General features: G+C 43.3%; 1 protein-coding gene across 1 annotated transcript in view; it reads right to left on the reverse strand.

Moving 5' to 3' along the window:
• OSBPL10 (oxysterol binding protein like 10) overlaps nt 1–18,087 on the reverse strand; it is a gene marked incomplete at its 5' end in the record, with an annotated part of 140,511 nt that overhangs the window by 49,584 nt on the left and 72,840 nt on the right. The window contains 2 exons of the mRNA XM_081105572.1: nt 973–1,121; nt 8,737–8,947. Of these exons, the coding sequence (XP_080961698.1) occupies nt 973–1,121; nt 8,737–8,947 (360 nt within the window). The remainder of the gene's footprint in view (nt 1–972; nt 1,122–8,736; nt 8,948–18,087) is intronic.

The following is an 18,087-nucleotide window of genomic DNA, read 5'->3' on the forward strand; positions in this document are numbered from 1 at the left end:
GCAGGTTGATCCCGCCTCCATAAGAGCTAAGCTACCAAGACACTGTCGGAATACAATCATGTGAAGCTTGGCGAACAATTTCAATTGATCGCCAAGGCCATTTGATTGAAGAAGCTGCCTTGGGCCTTTCAACCTTACAAAACAGTGAGTGTTCTAGAATTTTCAGGCTAAAGCGATTTCAATTAAAATGAAGAATAACCTTTAACACATGGTGAATGTGGGTCTCGGCCCAGGGCACGGGGTCATGTCAACAGGACACGAGCATCCAAAGAGAAAGGAAAAAAGCAAAATTTCCCCCTGATACAAAGTGAAACTGACAAAAGGAACCATGGCACCTGGCTTCCAGCTGCCACCGAGAGGCACAGGCAGTCAGGAGAGTCGTGTGGGCGGATGACTGGGTCCATGATGCCTGTCAGAGCCTTGCTGGTCGTTCAGATCTGCAGGGGCTGCTCCTCCTGACCAGGCAGGGCAGGGTCCCCCGCAGCCTGGACCTGGGCTGCAGTGCCACGCCGGGAAGGAGGCTTGGCCGCTGCCCCATGGACCCTGGCCTGGGTCTGTAGCATGCGGGAGTCGAGCATGTGAGGCAGGATCTTCAGCACGAACCACACAAAGAAGCCATTATCCGGGGGAGTGACAGAATATATTGTAACTGCTCCCATCATGTCACCAGGCATCATTTTAATGGGCATGTGAGAAGTTCTCCCACTTGAAGTTAAAATGACTCCCATTTCAATGAAAAGGGGAGATGCCTCATTGGTAGGCTCACTATTCACCCACGGCAGCTGCCAGACACGAGAACAGACGTGCCAGGCGTGCGTGCACAGGGCTGGTATTTGTCTCTCCAGGCAACATTTCGCTTTATAATTTGTCTCCTCTTAAAACGGAGAGATGAGCAAGTTACAAATATAATTACTATATTTCTGAACAAGCGATAACACAGGCCACAGTGCTGAGAGAGGGCGGCTCGCTTACCTCTGGCTGTAAGGCTTGTTCATCTTCAGCAGTGTTGGGTACAATTGCCCAGGTTATGTTGGCACTGGCGGATGGCAAAGAGCCAAATGTCCCATTTTTCAGCTGCTCTGTGGAATGTGACTTGGGCCCGGGCCATCCCAGGATGTTTTCTGAAATAAAGACCTAGATTGATGCCAAGTATTTTCCAAATTAAACATTTACAGCTCAAGAAATATTTCTACCTGGTTGTACACAGAGACTGACTTGAAATGGGCCCACTCCTGAATGGCCTGTGGTGGATTTAAGTGAAGCTGGTTTTGAATGAGTACCAAGCGTAGATTCAGATTGTCTATGGATAAGCTCGCTTCTGTATAATGACAGTCTCAGAATCACCACAGGCTGTTTCTCTCCCCAGCCTTGAACACAAACAACTGACATTTTACCAAAGTTATGTTTTCTTTTCTTTTTTAAAAAACCTTGCCCAAGGATATGTTTATTGATTTTAGAGAGAGAGGAAAGGAACGGGGGAGAGAGAGAAACATCAATGTGAGAGAGAAACATCGATCATTTGCCTCCTGTGTGTGCCCCAACCAGGGATCAAAGCCACAACTTAAGTATGTTGCCCTGTCTGGGAATCGAACCCACCACCTCTTGGTGTACAGGATGATGCTCCAACCACTGAACACCCAGCCAAGGCAGAAGCCATATTTTCTTAAAGGTGTTTCTCTTCTTTTTGTAACAACAACAAAAAAATTTTAATGTTTACAATCAAAAATCAAATTTTATCAAAATTGGGCTGCTCAAAATGTGCTGTGACTGTCACTTGATATGATGGCCACAGCTTAGATGTAGTCATTCCAGTCTGCCAAAAAACATTTTATAAGCATCAATCTGGTCAACAGAGAGCATTTTCTAACCCTCTCCCAATCCTTGACAAAACAAAAAGACGTTTCTAACTCGAACGTCTTTTTAAGAGTCACGCGTTATTACAGAATATTTGTACATGCTTACAATTGGGGACAGGCATAACCAGAGGTAGTTTTGTTTTTGTTTGTTTGTTTTTTACCCCTTTAATAGCAATTCTGCCTTTAGAATGAGAGTAGGTCTCAAACTCAGCTGGCCTACCCTCCGAAGATTCTGTTTTCAGAGTAAACGTAGGGGTAAGTGAGGAAGAAAACTGTTGGCTGAAGCGGAGACCGCCTCGTGTGGACAAGAACTCAACCTTTCAGCATCGTAGATGTTCTATCCATAAAGCAATCAGATGCCTCAGCCTTTTCATTAGAGTGACTCAAAGGAAAATCTACAAATATCCCAAGCTTTTAATACCAGGAGGGGGGTCCGGCTGATGAAAACACAGTAACAGAGGCCATTGCAAGGGCTGCACACGTGCTCATGCCTGTATCTGAGTGTGTTCAAGATCATCCAAGCCAACATATTTTTATGCAGAAATCTTGCCTTCATGTCAAGCACTGTATCATATAAGTCCGCTGCTTAAAAGCCTCAAGTGGCTTCACACTGCAACTGAAACACAATCTCAACCGCCTGCCTTGCGAGACTGCCCAGCCTCATTTCATTCCCTCTGCGTTGCTCTCTATCCTCAAGCCACGCTGATAATTTTTCCACTCCTCAGTGAGCCAAGTTCATTCTAGTCGAGAGCCTTTGTGTGTGCTGTTCCTTCTGCTCGGAGTGCCAACCCTCCAGGCCTATGTGCGGGAGAGAGGTGTCCTGCATAAATCCAGGGGCTGCCTAAATGTCATCTGCTCAGCGAAGCCCCCTGTGACCTTTCAGGCCACAGCAGCACTTAAAGGCACTCCGTGTCACATCAGTGAGTTTACTGTTTTCAAAGCACTTAGCACCATCTGAACTCACCCTGTTCTTTTATTTAACTAGCGTTTTTCTCTCCTCCCTGGAAGGTCAGTTCCTTGAAGGCAGGGACATGTCACCCTTGGTTATGGCTGTGGTCCTAGAACAGGGGTAGGGACCGTATAAGGCCCTGGAAATCATTTGGTCTGGCCTGCGAAAGCATTAGGGGTGAGTTCCTAGAACCTACAACATGATCTAGCAAAGGGTGTGTACTTAGGGTGCCCCCCTAAAATGTATACACATAGTTTGCATAATTATAAAGGCAGGGTTTATTAAAATACATTTAATTTTCAAAACTGAGCTACCAGCTGTTAAAGTGTGCATACATTTCTTGGGACACCCTGTATGTGCAGAGTGAATGAATAACTACTAAGATTTTCAGAGGTAGTAAATTCCAAAAAAAGAAAAAAAGGTGTGTTTTACAACCTCCTAAAAGTTAAAAATAAATAAGAAATGGCAATAAGAAAGACAAAGTAGAATGGTGGTTGCAAGGGGCTGAGAATGAGGGGGAATGGAAAGTCATAATTTAATGGATATAGAGTTTCATTTTGCAAGATGGAGAGATCTGGCGATTGCTCACACAACTATATGAATGTTTTAAACACTACTGAGCTAGGTACTTAAAAATGGCGAAGATAGAAAAATTTTTGATATGTGTGTTTTACCACAACTTTTTAAAGGCAAAAGGCAGTCCTTGATGTAATTTAAAATAGGTGAAAACTCACAACACTACAGTCCACTGCTGCAGGATGACCTAAGACCAGACTTGGGTGCAAGACAGAATTTGCCGTAAGAAAGGTGAAAAGATGCTTCCTAGCAGTCCTGCTGACCAACTCCTGCCCAGAATCCTGGAGTTGCATTCAGATCATCAATACGGAGGTGCCACTTTTTTAACGTTTTACTGTATTACACAAGTAGTGCATAGCCTCTAGATCAGTGGTTCTCAACCTTCCTAATGCCGCGACCCTTTAATCCAGTTCCTCATGTTGTGGTGACCCCCAAACTTAAAATTATTTTCGTTGCTGCTTCATAACTGTAATTTTGTTACTGTTATGAATTGTAATGTAAATATCTGATACGCAGGATGTATTTTCATTGTTACAAATTGAACATAATTAACGTATAGTGATTAATCACAAAAACAATATGCAATTATATATGTGTTTTTCGATGGTCTTAGGTGAGCCCTGTGAAAGGGTTGGACAAAGGCCAGGACAGGAGATGGGAAGTAGCAATGCATGCTGGGGAATGTAGTTTTTTATATACTCTGTGGATTCAGAGTATCAAGGAACCAGCGAGTGAGGACAGGAGAGAAGCTTTTCTCAGACCATTACAGCTCCTCTGATAAATGAGCACTGGGTGGGGAGTCTGGATAGACCGGTGTCATATGAGGATGAAGGAGGAAAACTCTAACAGAGCGAATGAAAAGGACTGTGAAGAGTAACAGTATCTTCAGAGGGCTCCCAGGAAGAATCTCTCTCTGAAATTTCTAACAGGTGTCAGAGAAGACATCAGGAAAAGTGTATCCACAGCACAAGACAGGATGAAATTGCCTCTATGAATCAAGAACAGGAAGTAAGAAGAAAGCTGGCTGAGGTGGAAAAGGAGATGAATGCACTGTGGAATTATTACGAGGAAATGAAATTAATAAAAAGGAACCCTGAAACTAGAAAAAAGTCGACTTGACGCTGTAGAAAGTCAAATAAGGCAGTTCTACTGGTGTGCAGTTGCAAAGGGCATAAAGACAGCGATCAGACCGGGGACAACAGAGACGTGCACAACAGAGATCCAAGAGACCCTGAAGGGTAGACATCAGATGGATGGAGCAGAAACAACAAGCGACGAGAGGAGTCGGGAAACGGAGCCTGAGCCAGAGAGAGAGAGCTGTGGGTGCTGCTGAAACAGTCCACCACATTCCAGCCAGAGCTTGGCAATACTTTCTTAGGCTTTTAGGGACTGAAATTTCAAACACATGCAAAAGCCGACAGAGAGAACAGTTTAATGAATGCCTAGCTCATGAAGCTTGGCCACATTTTTAAATAACAAAAATCAAAAGAAAATGATTTTCAATCATTTAGGCAGAAAAATTAGACTTGTCTTAAAGGGGAGAAAAAAAAATCAAACCAGTCTTGAATTTTGCTACAACACTAAATGCCAGAAAATGAATAAATAAAGAGAAAACTGCGAGTAAATCTACAGATTGGGGGTGGGGTGAAGGGCTTGGGGGATAATGCTCTTCCTCGGCCAAATGATCTTCCCTCTGCTAAAAAAGAGTCTACATTTTCTGAGCTCTCGCTAGGTGCCAAGAGCTTTACAATTTACATGTGTTAACTCATCTAATTCTAAGGCAACCCATAAGGCAGGTCCTACTATTATGCCCAAAAGACAGGTAAGAAGCAGAGGCACAGAGCCAGGTAAGTGGTAGAATTAAGATCAGAGCCCAGACCCTTAAACTCTACACTTTATGCCTTTTTAGCAGCACTGAAGAGGCTCAGAAAACATTCACCATCCTGGTGGGTAAGACACTCCTGGAGGGCATATACCAATACATAACGAAAAGTGGCAGAATTAAGAACTCAAGGCTGGAGAAGTCACATATAAAAGGACTAGTGGTGAGAAATGAACCCAGTTAAACAGAGCTGAGCAGGGCTGGTACTAGGCTAAAGTAAAGACACACTCCCATCAGATGTAAAATGTAAAGAGCCCCCAAGACACTCAGTAATCAGATCAATGATACTTTCACATAATATTTTTAAAATAAAAATTAATGTCCCCCCAAATAGTACAGGACTTTATCTCACTTGCCTCACCCTAATCCTCACCCTGTTGAATCCTGTTATGTAAAATTTTAATATTCTCATTCCCTCTCCCTCTCTCCCCTTCTTCCCCCCACTCCCTGTCTCAAGAATTTTAAAAAGGCCACACTCCCAAGTAGCCCAGCCTTTTCCTGTTCTGATGCAGCCCTGTGTGCCTTTCTGCATAGAATCGGAGGCTTGCATCTCAGCTGGGGAGAGAGATGGCCGCTTGCCCTACATTCATCAATCATTTGCCTCCATCAAGCTGCTGAAATAGATTTAGAAATCACCAGGAGCACAAGAAAGCCACATAACATAAGCCTTGACCAAAAAGCCGGGCAGCTTTATTCATTTTAATTGCAAGCCTCTCCACAAACAGAAGTTCAATGAGGCATTTCAGCTCACTGTGTCTTAGAGACAACATCAGAGACAGGTCTAGGAGCCCCAAACGCGTAGGTGGGAGGCAGATGAATACGAACGTATTTTTGGATTTCAGTCCAGGTGCTCGGTGTGCTTGAAATGAAATGAGCATCAGGAAGCAACGTTTGCAGATCAAGGCTCCAAAGACTACGCATTTCCCAGAAGATACAATGAAATGCTACAGGAGATGAAATACTACAAGACCACAAATTAATTTTTGATTTGGAGAAGGGACAGAAGAAAAAAAAAACAGTGCAGGGGTCAGAAGGCAGAAAGACTTGAAGCAAGAACGAAGCGCTTGGGTATTCGATATGGGGGGGACGATCTGGGCCTCCCTGCCCGCTGAATATGTAAAGGAAACCCTGGCAGAGTTGAGCTTTAATGAGATTTTGATTTCCATCAGCCCAGCCTAGCCCAGCCCGGCACGCCTTACATAGAACCATTATGTTTTTATCAGTGGGAGTCGGGCTGCTAGAGCTGCCATCCACCCCAAGAACCCTGAGATTCCAAACAAATGTATTTTGTGATGACACCCCCAGGGTTATCATAGTCTCTCCTTCCACTAGTCTGAGATTCTGGAATTCAGTTTTAACTGCAGGCAACTATGATGTTTTGGATGCAGGGAGTTAATTCATTTTTTCCCCCTCAATGTGTGGCACAGATTTAAAAATTTTATTTATTGATTTTATTGTTTTGATTTTTTTAGAGAGGGGAAGGGAGGGAGAGAGAGAGAGAGAGAGAGAGAGAGAGAGAGAGAGAGAGAGAGAGAGAGGGAGGGAGGGAGGGAGGGAGGGAGGGAGGGAGGGAAACATCGATGTGAAAGAGAAACATCGATCAGTTGCCTCTCACACATGCCCCGACCGGGGATCGAAACCACAACCTGAGCATGCGTCCTGACCAGGAATCAGACCCACCACCTTTTGGTGTACGGGACGATGCTCCAACCGACTGAGCCACACGGGCCAGGGCAGTGTGGCACAGATTTAAAAGACACGTGCAGAATGCTTTAAACCTTAAGGGGCTGTGTTATATGGAACCGAATTAAAAGAGTTAAGAAAACAAACACAATAGCCACTGTGATGCCATGCTCCCTGTGTTCCCCAATCTCCACCCAAGTTCCTCAACAAAAATGGCTAAAAGGAAGGGAGGCTGGACCAAGGGGGCAGGGAAGAATTGTGACCCCAAAGGTGGCATAATTGCTCCTTCTCTCAAACAGTTTCCATTTCAACCTGTCAGCATATCTGAAATTCCACCTTGAGCTTTGTCCCTCCAGGTCCTTAAAAACACGAAATACCCAATGAAAACCAGGGTTTAAAAAAAAAAAAAAAAAGATAGAAATGAGCTAGAAACCATCCCTGAGGAACGAAGTAAGGGATGAAGTTTAGGAAGAAGAAAAGGTTCAAGCTCACATTTCCAGTGAAAGACTCCGGAAGGCGCCTCCTGGGCTGCAGAGGCTCAAGTCACGCTACAGTGTGAGAGGGACGGTAGGGACCTGGGATGCTCCAGTCTCACTCTGAACTTGTGCCCAAGCCCCCGCCCTTCTCTCACCTCTTAGCGGGGGGACCTTGAACAAGTAATTTCATTGCATCTCATCCATAGGATGGGCATAATAATATCCACTCTGTGAAGATTTCAGAAAATATGTGGCAAAGGCCAAACACTGGTGGAATCAAATCTCAGTAAATGATAGTGGGTGCAACAGAAAGAAACCCAAATGACCCATACACCGTCTATTCTGGAAAACCAACATCCCTTTTAATTGTAGTAAAACGGAGAGCAAAAGGGACTTGAGAACAAGTATGAAATATAGACCATTATCATAGCACAGCTTTACTTTTCATCTCTCAATTGGCCTCGTTTCCTCATTAAGGAAGTTAATCCCAGTCAACAAAGCTCAGTGAAGCTTCTGTGAGTCTCTTAATTCTAATGCTTTACTAGTATAAGTTAAACACGGCATGGCCAACCTCAAGCTAGTTTCACCTTTATCTTTGAACTTAATCTTCACCAATATATTTATATCTGCTTATTGGTTAAACCCTCCTCCAATAAGGACTGAGGCATCTTAAGGGAGTGTATTATTGTCTCTGGCTTCTAGATAAAGAACTAGAAATGCTTCTGGTACGTATTCCAGAGAAATTCTCACACAGGTCCATAAGGGGACATGCAGGAGGCTGCTCAGTGCAGCGAGGTGAGCGGGGCAGAGAGCAGGAGGCCATGTGCCTGTCCATCATCAGAGTGTTGGGTAAAACGTGGTGGAGAGACACCATAGACATCGTTAGAAATAATGGACCGGAACACACCATAGGCCTCGTTGGAAATAATGGACCAGATGCTGCCTAACGATGGATTTTAAACACATGACACTAAGTGCAACATCACAAGTGGAATGAGATTTAGAATGTGACGCCAGCAAGTCTAAAAGGAGTTCTTGTAAACATGTTAGTTAGCTGTTTCATAGGATGTTATAATTCTAATTGGTAAGAGAACAGAATATCCCATACTGGGTAGGGAAGGGGGGGAGGGGTAAATGGATAAACACTTGGATGAAAAGATGGATGGATGGATGGATGGATGGATGGATGGATGGATGGATGGATAGTGGATAAGAGATGAGTGTAAAGGAGGAAGGCAATGGGGTGCGCACCCACACACACACTCTCGATAGGACTCATTTGCAAGCACAGAACTGCCCGCTGGGAGGTCTCACCTGAGGCCACTGGCTTGTGGCTGGCCTGGCCCACCTGGTGCACACTCTGCTGCAGCAAGTTGAAGCACTCCCCGAGGCAGCTGAGGGTGGCGGCGGAGGTAGCTTTCAGGAGCAGAAGATCCTGGTCCAAGGCAGTGAGGGGGCCGGAACCTGGCAGAGACTCGATGGCGTGCACAAGGTTCTTCTGCTGGCCTTCCACCTGGTTCATCATCTACAAAATGGGAAGATAGTAAAGGAGGGGAGAGTCAGAGCTTAAACCACAGGACCGGAGAAAAGTTGGAGGAAAGTGGAGAGAGAAACCATCATCACCCAGATGACCGCTGTCAGGGTCAGCTCAGATGGTACTCAGTGCATGAGTCCTTTTTTAAAAAAAATAGATTTTTATTGATTTCAGAGAGGAAGAGGGAGAGAGAGAGAGAAACATCAATGATGAGAGAAAACTATTGATTGGCTGCTTCCTGCATGCCCCACACTGGTGATCAAGCCTGCAACCTGGGCATGTGCCCTGACTGGGAATCAAACCGTGACCTCTTGGTTCATAGTTCGACGTTCAACCACTGAGCCACGATGGCTGGGCAGTACACGAGTCCTTTGACAATGTAGGCCCAGGTGAAACCTGTCTATTGAAAAGCACACATCTTCAGCTCTGATCACAAGAGCATTTTAGAACTTTAGAGCTGAAAGGGACCATTAGGGCCACCAGTCAATAATAAATCCATTACAGGTAGAAGTCCCTGTGACCATCTTTGAGGTTCTTTCACTATGGAAGGCTATCTGAGAGAGTGGAAGAACTGGGCTTTGCCTAGAGCAAGGTCAATACCTTGCTTTTCCTCCAGCTCTTATTACTAACTCTATGGCAGTCTCTTTGGAGTTCAAGAAACAGAAATGAAATCGAGGGCTGGTGATTTGTATGAGTGAGATCGGAGGAAAGCCAGCACTGAACCATGCCAGCCCCCAAAAATGCCAAATAGGATGTGACTTTCTTAACATCACGCAAGATGCCATGAGGAAGGAACACCCAGGGATTCCGAGCCAGCCCGGAATGAAGCTGAGAGCGGCTGGCATCCATCTTTTCTGGCCTGGCTTCAATTCCTAAGCTACTGGTCTAATTGTATCTTCAACTGACAAATCAAGGTGAAGAATTCAAGAACTAGAAAAGGACTTTACTGGTTATCTTGTGAAGTTCATCTCCCTCCTCCTGTCTTACAACTTATCTCACTAAACAAGATGGTGTACACATTAACAGTCATTCTGAAAAGCTAGGAGCTACACCAGCCTGCCCAAGACCCAGGGCTGGTCAGCATCAGCGGCAGGGGCCAACTCCTGACCCCACTTCACTGTCCTTTAAGCTTCCCCCCAAAAAACCATCCTTAATCTGAGCCAAATCTCCTGCTTTGTCACTGTCATCCCCACAGGATGCCGGTCACCATCCCGATGTCACCAGCTGGGGAGAAGCAACCATTCTGTCTGGACCCCTGGAGTTGGACACAAAATGCATCCTATGCTCAGCCTTATTTTTTTTATTCCCTTTTGAAAACAAAGACTTGTGGTTTTCTAGCAGTCTGTGTGCTTGTCTGCTTAAAAAAAGGAAAAGTTCATCCACTGCAATCCTACTTCCCAAAATAGGTGCCATTTTCAAAGATATTTTTAAAAAAATCAATGCTGAACATATTGCTCAGACAAGGTTTGCCGCAATCTCCCCTTAATGTGGCATCCACCCTTTGGGCAGGCATATTATTTTTTGCAGATTACAGAGGTGACACCTAGCCATTCGGGCTCCTGAAACAGTACCTGAGGCATAACAGAGGCTCAATAAGTATTCACTTCTCCTTCAGGTCTTTGCTTTAAAGCCACCTTCTGAAGAAAGCGTCTGGAACCACATAATTTAAAATTGCACCTCCGGTCCAACCCTTGGCACGCCTATCCTCCTTATCAACTAATTTTTCTCCATAGCACTTACCCCTTCCAACCCAACTTGTAATTTCTTCCTTATGTTCATTTGTGCTAGGGTAAAAGCAGGGATTATATCTGTGCTCTTCACTAATATCTCCCAAGTTCAGTAAATACCTGTTGGATGAAGGGATGCATACGTGCATGATTCCTCAGTCTCACTCTTCTGTCACTCAAATGCAAGAGACCTTTCAAAGGTGCATTTATGACACCTTTAAGTCTACAGAAGTCATTATGCTCCATTGGCATTATATAGCTAAGACTCAGCAAAGAATAATACCACCATTATCCATTTAGGTTTGCCAAGAAATACTACCAACTGGTTTAATTTCACTTCAAAAAAATGAAATGTTTATGTATTCTTTGACAGCCAGCCATATGTAGAGATACTAACAGCTAGGGAGAAGTTGACTTCAAGCTATTTGTTGTAATCAGCATTTCTGTAAATTCCGACCCTAAAATCTTGTCTTAGAAAAACAATGTGTTGAAAGGAAAGAAGAAAATGGAATGAGGAAATGTACAATACATATGTTCTTGACTATTACGCATGATGAAATAATGTGTAAGAGGAAAAGGTAAGTAAAATTAAGCCATCACCTCTATGGGATATACATGTTTTTAATCAACAAAAAGAACTAACTTTATTCCAATGCTATTGAATAGGATAAATACTTGCTACTTCACACACATTAAATATTATGTAAATCTCAGCTAATAAAAACACAAAACTGACTTACAGAATCGACTAGTCTACTACAACAGAGGCACATGCCCAGAGATGGAACCCACATATCTGCTCTCTGAAAAGTATACGAACAGTATTTATTGAGAGCCTATTGCCAGTGCCAGCAACAGGACTGCCCTGCTAGAGGGGGCATTTGAACCAGCAGTGGGTACATTTGACAGTTACAATGTCTGAGAACTACTGGCACTGAGAGGGCAGGGGGTCAGGAGTGCTAAATACCCCACAAGTCAGGGCACAGTCCCATACAAGAACTTTCCTGTTCAAAACGCCCAGAGTGCCCCCTGGAGTTATCCTGTGCTAGAGACATGTAAGAACCAGGCATTGGCCCAACCGGCATGGCTCAGTGGTTGAGCATCAACCTATGAACCAGGAGGTCATGGTTCGATTCCCCGGTCAGGGCACATGCCCGGGTTGTGGGCTCAATCCCCAGTGGAGGGTGGTGGGGGCATGCAGGAGGCAGCTAATCAATGATTCTCTTTCATCATTGATGTTTCTATCTCTCCCTCCCTCTTCCTTCCTCTCTGATATATACACTGCATGGCCAGATTATTATAACCACCTGATGTTTGTAGGCAAATTAGCTATAATATTGCACTGAAGTTGCTAGAGGGCCAGACCATTATAAATAGGGAAGCAGGTTGTTTACCATGACAGTAGAAGTGATTTTTTTTCTGAAGATATGGGTAAACAACGCGATTTAACAGCCTTTGAACGTGGGATATATATTATACACATACACACACATATACATATATACACACATATATATACATACTATACACACACACACACACACACACACACACACACACTGAATTGCCAGATTATTATGACCACCCCATCAGTACCACCTTTTGTCTTCAATACTGCAGTGATTCTTCTTGGCAGTGACTCCACGAGATGTTGAAAGGTGATGCGAGGAATCTGACACCATGCCTGATGAATAGCACTGTCCAGTTCTGTGAGATTTGATGGTTGTGGAACCAGCTGCCTAATGGCTCTTTTAACTTTGTCCCACAAATGCTCAATTGGATTGAAATCTGGTGATTGTGGGAGCCACCTAAGCAAGGTAAAGTCTCCCTCATGTTCTTGAAACCACTCCTGCACAATACGAGCACCATGGCATGGCGCATTGTCTTGTTGGAAGAAGCCATCTCCATTGGCATACGCCATCAACATGATAGAATGAACTTGATCAGCAAGGATACTTAGGTATGTTGTGCTATTCAGATGTTGTTCCTCACGAATTAAAGGGCCCAAATCATGCCAGGAAAACATGCCCTAAACCACAGCACTGCCCCCACCAGCTTGAGGGGTTGTACTCATGCATGTGGGGTGCATGCTTTCATGCTGTTTCTGCCAAATTCTCACTCTGACATCTGCATGATGCAACTGGAAATGTGATTCATCGGACCACGTGACTTTTTTCCAATGCTCGACTGTCCAATCCTTGTGTTCCTATGCGAATTGGAGATGTTTTATCTTGGTAACTGCAGACAGCAAAGGTGTTTGAACAGGCCTTCAGCTTCCATATCCCATTCGATGCAGTGTATGGCTAATTTGCCTATAAACTTTAGGTGGTCATAATAATCTGGCCACTCAGAGAGTGTGTGTGTGTATAAAATTTATATTTATATATTTTTTAAAAAGAACCAGGCACTTGATGGATTCCGATCTTTCTTGGTAAACTGAGCCCTAAAACTGAAACAAGCCTAGCACAAGGCTGCACACACAGCAGACTCCTCAAGATTCATTTTCTCTCCTTTTTCCACGTGATGCAAAATAGAACTTTAGTTTTGAACGACACAATCGATACCAATCTTCACTTTATTTTAGCCTCATCCGGCTCCAAAAGAAGTGAGATAAACCCTCAAAGGAACGTCGCATGACCAGGCTCAGAGCTATGCATCAGAGTTATTACTGTGCTAACATTTCCAAGACTGGGAGGCACCAATGAAGAATCTTCATCCGCCTTTGGAAGAACACGTTTTAGCTATTTCCATATCTACATTTAATTAAGGGCACATAGGAAAATATGAACGTGACACTGAAAAGCTGTAAGCAGCAAGAACAGCAATAGCCAATGCTTAAAGCGGCTCCATCTCCCCTTCCAGCTTCCCACAGGCCCATCAGGAGAAGAACAAAGCACAACCATTGACAAGCAGCCTTTCCTGCGGCTCCCAGGCTTTGGAAACGCTGAGTCACTTTAATTACATAAATTTCACATCCGAGCTCCCAACACCTCTTCTAAGCACATCCACATTAATCATTTGTAGTGCTGAAAAACCAACAAAGGGATGCCTAAGCTTCATTTCTTCCTGGCATTTGGCATCCACAAACAGGGACATCACCATCTTGGGATACAGGTGCACATTTCAGAGATCCACCCTCTGGGAATGTCAACTCTGAGGTTGTAAAATCATTTACTTCTAAGTCAAACTGAACTTCACAGTTAAGCAAACTTCACAGGGAGGGAAACATTCTATGGCCCATTTATCTAGCACAAACAATGGCATATGCACCAGAAAATCAAAGCCAAGCAGTTAATGCTAATAAAATCAGTGGCGGCAGCTTTTATTTTTATTACCTGATTTCAGTAAAGCTGAAACCGAGATGCACAGCCGCAAACCCAATGTCATCCAGCTCAACTAGCTGGGGTCTGGATACAGAGAGAACTGACAGAGACAGAAGGGGGGAGGGGCTTCGTTTGCCTTGATTGCTTCAGACTGGACTGAGCTGCAAACCTCAGAGCAGGTTTGAGAGGCGCCTGAAAGGCCCAGTCTTGACAGGCCAGATGTCAGTAGTAAACACCAGCTTAGTCCCTCATTCATTGGGAATCAAAAGATGAGCATCAAACACCTCTGAACACAGACCCCTTGTCCTAAAGTAACCAGGACTGCTTGCCTTGGTTGGCAGAGCCTCCTGGGCTCACAGATTCCTGGTACCATCAGTAACTCAGATTCTTGCTTGGAAGTAGACTAAAGAATCTGATGCCAGCTTCAAGGTGGCCCTGCTTTGGCATTTCTCCTTAAACTGGTGTAATTCCAGAGCCCCTTTTACGTTTCTCCTCTAGTCAGAGATTATCGTTGGCTAAATTAGGCACTTTTTCATTTGGCTAAAGTCCTCAACTGAGCGTGAAAGCTATGCTTCAAGGAGCTTTAGAACTAACACACACACACACACACACACACACACACACACACACACACACAGAGTTTACTGTCTCCATTACTATAGATTTACTATCCCCCTACCCTCATTAGCATTATTTTAATATACCAGAAATGCTTTGATACTCATTACAGAAACCTCCTGAAATACCCATCAACTCTATAACCAAAACCATCACATAGTTTATAACCTATAAAATTCCTTGCCTCACTGTTTCACCAATCCTGAATTGCTCTATCTTGATCTTTACCTAATCCCTGTATTGTACACCAAACTTCAAATTCTCTAATCCTGACCTTGCCTTTCACTCTCCGAGACACTCCCAATGCCCCACAGAGGGGTGTGCTCCCTTACAGGGGTGAAGGGTCAAGTCCCTTTGTCTTACAAACAACAAAATTTGTCAAGAGCAAAAGGCAAAGGCAAAATTCTGAACTACACACACACACACACACACACACACACACGCTTCAAAAAACACTTTCTAAAGATGTGGGGATGAGTCTATTCCATTCTTAGAGACTCCTAGAAAGCAAACCTATACTGATGCTCAAAGTTATGAGATAATAGCATTTATAGCCAAATGAATCTGATGACCCTGTCAGGTCTGTCTTTATTTTGCAGGCAGGAAATCTCAGTTCAGATGCCCTTGCTAAGGTCACACAGCTTCACCACTTCAGTGTCCTCTACTCTATGAGTCATGATCTGTGTGCTTCTTATATTCTGGAAGCAAAATGCTATCTCCTGCCTCAGAAAACAACTATGGTGAAGTTTCTTCCATTGTTCTTTACCCGACCCTTTCTCACCACCTGGAAACAACTTGTATTTGTTTTTTTGGATTACAAAAGGCTGGTTTATTCCATCAACCAACATCCCAACAAAATCAGACAATAAAAACAGCTATAAAGAAACGAAAATTACCTGTAACCCCACTTTCTAAAAATAAGCACTTGTTAACCTTCTGGTATTAGTCTGACTCTTATTTATATGCACATACACACAGGTGATATTATTTTATTTTAAAAGGCTCAGCCCTTATATATAATTTTGTCACCTATTATCATCTTGTATCACTGAGAACGCATAGTCTCTGATGCCTGGGACTGACTTCAAAAACAATCCAGTGGGTGTGGGGAGTAAGAATGAAACAATATCAGCTTTGAGGGGGGAGGGTGCTAAAGCTGTTGATGGCGACATGGAGGTTCAATATTATCTTCTCTAGTGTTTTTATGTTTGAAATATTTATAATAACAATACTTTTTCAATTAGGAGAAAATACATTGTTATGAATTATGTTCCCCCCCCCCCATTCTTGTGTTGATCCCAACCTCCCAGTACCTCAAATGTTTAAAGACAGGCTCTTTACAGAGGTAATCAAGTTTAAATGAGGTCATTAGATTGGGCCTTAATCCAATATGACTGGTGTCTGTATACAAATGGGAAATTTGGACACAGACACACACAGAGGGCAGAGGAGGGAAGCCACAGGGGAAGATGACCTAGAACAAGGAGAGACCTGGAACAGATCCTTCCCTCCCAGCGCTCAGAAGGAACCAATCCTGCCGATGCCTTGACCTTGGACGTCCAGCCTCCAGAACTGTGAGACAAGACATTTGTGCTGTTTAAGACACCTGGTGTGTGGTACTTTGTTACTGCAGCCCCAGACATCTTTCTACAGCTATGAACACATCACAGATATCTTTTTACATCTATGAACACAGATCTCATTTTAATGGCTGCACTATACAAGAGCTTTTAGCTCCAGGCGGAGTAGACCCTGCCTTCAGAGCCAAAGCTTCTTCCAGGCCACCTTGCCATCACTTCTTCTCAGGAAATGTTTGTAAAGGCAACGCCGGGGTAGAGAATGCCTTTTCAGAATTATGGAACAGAAGAAGCCCATACAAAGGTTAAAAATTATTATTCTTTTAATCCTATGTGTCAGTACTGAATGTTAACATGTTGGTAAGAAAGGACACAACAGACAAAAGGAATAATCTCTTGTTCTCGAAGAAAACACCACAGGTCAACAGAAGGATTTGAGTAGAAGGTCAGGGATCAGTAAATAATCACCTTACTCATTCATTACTCACTTAACTGCACCCCGTGCCTCCCACACACGAAGACTCTAGCTGTACACAGATAGAGGCGCACTCTACCTGGACACAAGGTTGGCATCCTAGGCACAATGCTAGTGGCCAGGGCTCTACAGCAGCTACTCTGCTTTGTTTTCATTAAAAATATCTGTCATCCATTTTTTTTCCTTTGTGCAAAAGTAATACTGCTCACAGAAGAAATTAATCAAATAGAAGAAAAAAAACCACATTCATTCAAAACCAGAGAAAATAAATGTTAAAATCTTGGTGTGTATATACTTCCATTTCTATGCATATAAATGTACTCTTACTTTTTATGAAAATGGTTGCACATCATGCTTGTAACCTCTTTTATTCCATATACCATGTCAATAAATTTCAGTCTGTGAATACATTTTGACAATACTGTGTAAAATACTGCAGATCACTCCATCACATAAATGTGCCACGATTTATCGCCCAATTCCCGACCGCTGGACAGTATGATGAGTTCTAACTTTCTTCTCTGTGACAAATTACAATTCAACAAACTTTGCTGGAGCTAAATCTCATCATAAATGTGTAATGATTCTCTTAAAATAAACTCCTAGAAGAGGAATTGCTTTAACATTAATTTTAAGGCTTTTGATAAATACTGCCAACTCACCATCAAAATAATTGTACCAATTTATAGTCCTTTAGCAGTGTGTGAGCTGTCCTCTTATCGCTCTCTAATATCATCTTTTTTTCCTACCCAATTTCATAGACAAAACAAAACAAAAACAAAACCAGTAATTCATTGTTTTAATTCACTGGGCATGTCCCTGTATAATGTGGGGTAAAGACAGTGATGAAGTTTCCATATCCAGCAACACCTAGTAAATAAGCCCTAGAGATCTAATGCACAGAATAATGATTATAGGCAACAATATTGTACTATAATCAGCAAGCTTGCTAATTATTCCAACCACTAAAAAGAAAAGATAATTATGCAATGTGATAGGGGTGCTAAATATAGGATTGCTACAATGGGAATCGTATGACAATATATAAACACCAGAGGCCTGATGCATGAAATTCGTGCAAGGGTAGGCCCTCGCGGCCCTGGCTGCCTCGCGGCCCCGCCCCCGCCCACTGGTTGTTCTGGAAGGTTGTTCCAGAAGGTCATGCCGCTGTCCAGTCTAATTAGCATATTAGCTCTTTATTATATAGGATATCGCATTAACAAGTTGTACACCTTAAATTTATACAATGTTCTATGTTAACTACATTCAATTTTTAAAAAGCAGTTTCCATATCTGGTAAAGAAAACATAAGCAAATAAAATGAAAGAGAGGCCAGAGAAAGTGTTCCCTTCACTAGGGTGGAAGCAGCAATGTGGAAGGCCGGGCGTGGAAATGGGGGCAGGGGTCCGCA

The sequence above is a fragment of the Myotis nattereri genome (assembly GCF_964212035.1).
Source record: "Myotis nattereri genome assembly, chromosome: 14".
Classification (NCBI taxonomy): Eukaryota; Metazoa; Chordata; class Mammalia; order Chiroptera; family Vespertilionidae; genus Myotis; species Myotis nattereri.